This window comes from Orycteropus afer, unplaced genomic scaffold (assembly GCF_000298275.1).
Source record: "Orycteropus afer afer isolate SDZICR_OR568_19922 unplaced genomic scaffold, OryAfe1.0 scaffold00025, whole genome shotgun sequence".
NCBI classification, from domain to species: domain Eukaryota; kingdom Metazoa; phylum Chordata; class Mammalia; order Tubulidentata; family Orycteropodidae; genus Orycteropus; species Orycteropus afer.
Window position 1 is genome coordinate 5,564,067 of NW_006921612.1, and position 6,404 is coordinate 5,570,470.

The 6,404-nt window shown below is 40.2% G+C and overlaps 1 protein-coding gene across 1 annotated transcript in view; it reads left to right on the top strand.

Moving 5' to 3' along the window:
- Positions 1–2,498, top strand: part of ODC1 (ornithine decarboxylase 1) — a 5,581-nt gene extending 3,083 nt beyond the window's left edge. Inside the window, exons 4-7 of the mRNA XM_007935096.2 lie at positions 1,328–1,414; positions 1,502–1,614; positions 1,706–1,920; positions 2,354–2,498. Coding sequence (XP_007933287.1) covers positions 1,328–1,414; positions 1,502–1,614; positions 1,706–1,920; positions 2,354–2,498 — 560 coding nt within the window. The remainder of the gene's footprint in view (positions 1–1,327; positions 1,415–1,501; positions 1,615–1,705; positions 1,921–2,353) is intronic.
- Positions 2,499–6,404: the final 3,906 nt, after the last annotated feature.

The window sequence follows — 6,404 nt, forward strand, 5'->3', positions numbered from 1 at the left end:
CTCCTCAGCACTTGAAACAGTTCCTTCGCAGTTGACTTTCCCAATGCTACACATCGTCTAATGTCCTGACTGCTGCTTCTGTTGGCATCGATTGTGGAACCAAGCAATGTGAATTCTTTGACAACCTCAATCTTCTCTCCATTTAATTTTTTGTATGATACTGACTGTACTATATCATTACTCCAGCTGTGCTTTGCTACAATTTGTACTTCTTCCCTTACAACGTTTTTTTAATGTTTAATTACTTCAGAAGATAAGCTGTTATATGTCATGCTTGAGTTTTTAGAATAGATACACATTATTCAAAAATTACATGAGGTAGGCAGGATAGATAGATTTATTCTTGATACTAAATAAACCCGCTGCTGTCTCATTGATTCTGACTCATAGCAACCCTATAGGACAATAGAACTGCCCCCATGAGTTTTCCAAGGCTGTAAATCTTTACAGAAGCAGACTGCCTCATCTTTTTGCAGAGTGGCTGGTGAGTTCAAAACACTGACCTTCTAGTTAGCAGCCAAATGCTTTAAGCACTGCACCACCAAAGCTCCTTGATAATAAATATGTAGTAATAAATTTGTTTTATAGTGTTTTTGTTTTTGTTTTCCATTTTTAAATAGACTTTTTTGTTTTTTAGAGCAATTTTAGGTTTACAGAGAAATTGTTCAGAAAGTCGGGAGTTCCCATCCCCCCCTCCAGTTTCACCTATTTTAACAACTTGCATTCCTGTGATATATTTGTTACATACAATTAATGAGCCAGTATTGATACATAATTATTAACTGAAGTCTGTATATAGTTTAGGAGCACCGGTGGCATAGGGCCTAAGGCATTTGATTGCTAACCAGAAGTCTGGCAATTCAAATCCACCAGCCACTCCTTAGAAGGTTGGGCAATCTACTTCCATAGTGATACTGCCTCGGAAAGCCAAGGAGGGGTCACTGTGAATCAGATTCGACTCTACAGCAGTGAGTTTGGTTAGTTTTTGTATATGGTTTATATTAGGGTTCACTGTGCTATACAGCCCTATGGGTTTCAACAAATGCATAATGTTTTGTGACCACCAGTATGGTATCATACAGAATATTTTCACTACCCTAAAAATGCCTTATATGTTTTGTACTATATCTTGATCATAGGAAAGGACTGGCAATGTACTTCTGAATTACTAAGTTACAAAGCACTGTATTCTCTCCCCCATGTGAATTTCCACATAATGAATGACTACTGTTTTGTATCATATTCTTATAGATCACGAATGTCATCAATCCAGCATTGGACAAGTATTTTCCCTCAGACTCTGGTGTGAAAATCATAGCTGAGCCAGGCAGATACTATGTTGCATCAGCTTTCACCCTTGCTGTTAATATCATTGCCAAGAAAATCGTATTAAAGGAACAGACAGGCTCTGATGGTATGTATAAAGAGTAACAACATTGCATATATATAACTGAAAGTTGGTTGTCAAAAGGTAGTAATTAAGGTGACTCTGCCTTTCTAGATGAAGATGAATCTAGTGAACAAACCTTTATGTATTATGTGAATGATGGCGTATATGGATCATTTAATTGCATCCTTTATGACCATGCACATGTAAAGCCTCTTCTGCAAAAGGTAACTTCTGAACTTCAGTTTGGATTAAAACAAGATGATTGGTCATAACAAACATAGTAAGTAGCACTTTGTCTCTCTGTCTTAAATATAGAGACCCAAACCAGATGAGAAATACTACTCATCTAGCATATGGGGACCGACATGTGATGGCCTTGATCGGATTGTTGAGCGCTGTGACCTGCCAGAAATGCATGTGGGTGATTGGATGCTGTTTGAAAACATGGGTGCTTACACTGTTGCTGCTGCTTCTACTTTCAATGGGTTCCAGAGGCCAACTATCTACTATGTGATGTCTGGTCCAACATGGTTAGTAACTATAATGCCTTCTTGGTTTGTGCTTGTGCTTACCTGTTTGATTAAGAAATTATTTTAAAGTCATTTTTCTCCCCGTATTATGAATACATACTCTAGAAAATTTAGAAAATACAAAAAAAAAAAAAAAAATAGAAGGAAAGTCCCCTTGTATTTCTTTTCAGGTGGTTCCTATAGTATAAATATTTTAGAAGAGAGTGGTTAGGTATTTGTACATGATTAGAATATTGTAGTATTTGCATGTGACCAGTGGTTTCCTGGTGTCCAAAAAGATGGTTCTGAAGAAATACTTTAGAAATACATTGAATCACTCCTTAATGAAATAATAACCAAGGAAGTAAACCGGCCTCATGAATAAGTTCTTATTTGACACTGCCCAGTTACGGGTGACTCATCGTTTTGAATATGCCGCTTCTCTGTCTCTCAGGCAACTCACGCAGCAAATCAAGAACCACGAGTTCCCGTCTGAAGTAGAGGAGCAGGATATCAGCACTCTGCCAGTGTCTTGTGCTTGGGAAAGTGGAATGAAACGTCATCCAACAACTTGTGCTTCAGCTAGTATTAATGTGTAGATAACATTTTTGTAGCTGTTAACTGCGAGTCTAGCTTGAATTAAGGGATTTGGAGGGGAACATTTAACTTAATTATTGCTAGTTTTGAAATGTCTTTATAAGAATAGGGTTGGCACAGATGCAGCAATATGGAAGACTAGGAGATGGGGTCACACTTATCTGTGTTCCTATGGAAACTATTTGAATATTTGTTTTATATGCATTTTTATTCACTTTTCAAACATGCTACTAAAGAATGCACCTAGCTGCCGAGCAAGCATTTGTAGCTTGTCCAGTGGCAGAAAGGGCCAAGAGTTGTGTTGTGACCTGTTTTAAAAATAAAATATCTTGAAATAACTGGGTATTGGGAAGTTTTTACAATATGTCCATTCTAAACAGTTAATGAGTCAGTGCCACACTGAGTGGACATTGTTACATTTAACTGACCCATTCCTGCCAGTACTAGGGGAGGTGCATGACGAACATAAGTCTTGCCTGTATAGTCCATAAATCTTTACTCTTAAGTTGCACACTTACAAAGAAGTTAGGAACATAGTACATTTGGCAGTTAGTACATTCGGCAGTTCTATGTATTGCAGATCTTCAGTGACTTTGATTGTTGGCTTTCTGTGTTCTTTTTTCTGCTTATGCACCCATTCCCTTTGTCCCCCAAGAGGTGGCAGGCTCTCATACTATTTAACTCTCATAATGGGAAATTTTGAGTCCCTGCAGTAGCTGCATGGTTCAGACAGTTAAAGCTTATCTTAGTAAGCCACTAGTCTCTGAAAATTTAGAAAATAACAAATACATGGAGAGTCTTACCAGTTGTGTTAAGAGGGCCATAAAAAGATACCAGACAGGAGTGAAAAGGAATGCTGCAGCTCTCGTCACCTGAGGTAGTGGCCTAAGTGAAATGTTAAGCCTTTGTAAATTCATCCCTCTAGCTGATAGGCTTAAATTTACCAAAGATGTTGAGGATTGGAAAGATAAGGTGATTTCTTGAGTAAGGGGCCACTTTCCCCCATGATCTGGTTGCTAAGCTGTGGAATTGTTAAAATCTTGCCTCTTGCTTTGCTGTCCTAGATTGAGACTTGGCTTGTCACCAGATCTGGTCTCATCTCTGTTGACCTGCAGAAATGTAGGTCAAATACCTAACCACTCTCTTCTAAAATAGTTGCCAAAATATGAATTGAGACTTCCCAGCAACCACAAAGAAAGTAGATTGTGACTCTGGTAAGGGACTGGAAGGAGGGAAAGAATCAGCTTTCATACGTACCCTGCTGCCTGTGAGCACATCCTCATTCAGTTCTGGTGTGCTAGGATAACTGTCGGAACCCCCAGACTAGCTTTATGTTCAGAATACATGAGGCAATGTTGGGTGAACTATATGCCAAGTAATTTGACATAAAACACCAATTCGTGGCAATTCTTACGTATTGTAGAGTCACCAAAGATTAAACCTTGGTAAATTTGGTCTTTCATTTTAAAGGGGAAGAAATCCATTACATCCCTTGGTAATGATGGCACTGAGTTGGATTGAAAAGAGGAAGGGGAGAGAGGAGAGCAATTCAGTTCAAAATTGAGTACTACTAAGGGCTTGGAAACTGCTCATGTCTAAGCATGAGCCAATTAGGTGAAATATAATCCAACCAACTCTTATTAGTGCTGCTGGGGACAGAAATAGCCCCGGGTAATCCCATGCCACACACATTACAGCCTTTGAACCCTCCTGACTATAGCTTGGCACAGTCACTCTTGATTTCCAGGTCCTGCCAAGGCTTGGTCTGTATGATGATATGGCCTGGCTTAGGTTGGATGGTCTTCCCTGGTCTTCATAAGTGGAATCTAGCAAGCGAGTTTGGCATGAGAGAAAAAGAGGACAGTCACAGTATCTGGGGATATATTAGACTCTTACCAAAGTACTGTCTTTCAGGAACCTCTTATAATTCTAGTTTGGAGTGCTTTCCATGTCGTTAAAGATAATGTCTGGTCATGCACAGATACTGGATGGTTGTAGGCCTATGGTTTGAAAATACAGTTCTTCCACCAATGCCTTGTCTAGGGAACAGGTGAGATTTTCCTTCTGGGAAAGCTGGAGTCTGTCTACACAGGAGCCCTGTGGGAGGGAATGCAGGAGAGCCAAGGGAATCAAGTTCTTGGTGGTCAACAGTAAAGGCAGTGGTAGCCACACCTGTCAGGCTATGCATTTGAATCACATTGCTGGTTTCCACCCCAAACGAGTTTAGGGTGGTGGTGGCAATTGGGTAACTGGAAAAGATACAAAAGTCCCCAATTAACTGTATCAAATTCTAGGGAGGAAAGTTTTAAATGTAACAAATTAGATCTTAAAATTTAGAATGAAACATTTGAATTCTAAAGGCAAAGAACAAACAAATACAACAAAGGGCTAATTTCTCTCATATTAGCACTCCAATAAATAAAAAACAACAGATAGTGGGCAAAACATAAACATGGTTCACAAAAGAAACCTTTAAACAATGATTTTCAATCTCAATGAATATTAAAACAATCTGTTTCTTCAGATTTGCACGGATTGGAAAAAATTTGGGTAAACAGGTACATTCACAGATTTTTAGGTGGTGGTGGTAGGTGCCACCAAATTTATTTTGGTTCATAGCTACCCTGAGTACAACAGAATGAAACACTGCCTGGTCCTGTGCCATTCTCACAATCATTGTCATGCTTGAGCCCATTGTTGGAGCCACTGTGTCAATCCATCCTATTGAGGGTCTTCTCTTTTTGCTGACCCTCTACCAAGCATGAGCTCTTTCTCCAGGGACTGGTCCCTCCTGATAACATGTCCAAAGTCCAAGAGACAAGAGTCTGGCCATTCTCGTTTTGGTAGGAAAGTAAATTGCAGGAACACTCTCTTTGGAGGGCTGTTAGATAAGATGAAAAATAATTCACATCTTTCACTCAGTGATTCTAAGAAGTTCTCTGATGAATACTCTTTACAAGGCTAACCATGTGGCATTGACTGTAACAATATATTAGAAACAGCCCATAGCCCATCAAGAAGGTATTGATGGAATTGTGAATGGAATATACAGCTATTTAAAGAATGAGGCAGATCTACATGTACCAATAGGGAACAATCTCCAAGCTTAGTCAAAAGCAAGGCGAAGAACACTGATATACTACTATGTGTGAAAAGCAAAACCCCACACTTTGTGCATGTGTATGTACACAGATAGGAGCTCTGGTAGCATAGTCCCTAAAGCACTTGACTGCTAACCAGGAGGGTGGCAGTTCAAACCCACCAGCCACTCCTCAGAAGGAAGATGGGGCAATCCACTTGCGTAGTGATACTGCCTCGGAAACCCAAGGAGGGGTCGCTATGAGTCGGGTCTGACTTGACGGCACATAACAAAAACAACATGTACACAGATACTGAGCATTTCTGGAGGAACTTAGAAGAAATTGGTAACAGCACTTGCCTCTAGGCAGGAGAATTGAAGGCCTGAAGGACAAGAGTGGGAAACCTTACACTGTGTATGTTACTGTACATATGGTACTAATTTTAAAGGAATTATAATCTTCCCAGGTGAAGAAAGGTTGATAGATAAATTGCTCAAGTCACACAGATAGTAAGCAGAGGCAGGATTTGACATCAGGTCAGATGACTCAGCATTCAGTGTTTCCTACCTACCCCATGGATGTGCTCTTAAATAGCTGGAGATATTTTGGGAGCAGGTGAGCTGGCTCAGTGGCACGTGGTTGGCCAAGGCCTGGTCCTCAAGTTTTCAGGCCCAGAATTAGCAGGTCAGGGGCCCAGTAGGACTGGATCATACCAACTCAGCTGATGGAGGCAGAGGACCCAATTGGAAGCTAAGGATGAGAACTTTCCTGCACAGTAGAATGTCGAACTGGTGGCTAACCCCCATGGAGGGTACTATCTGCCTTGTT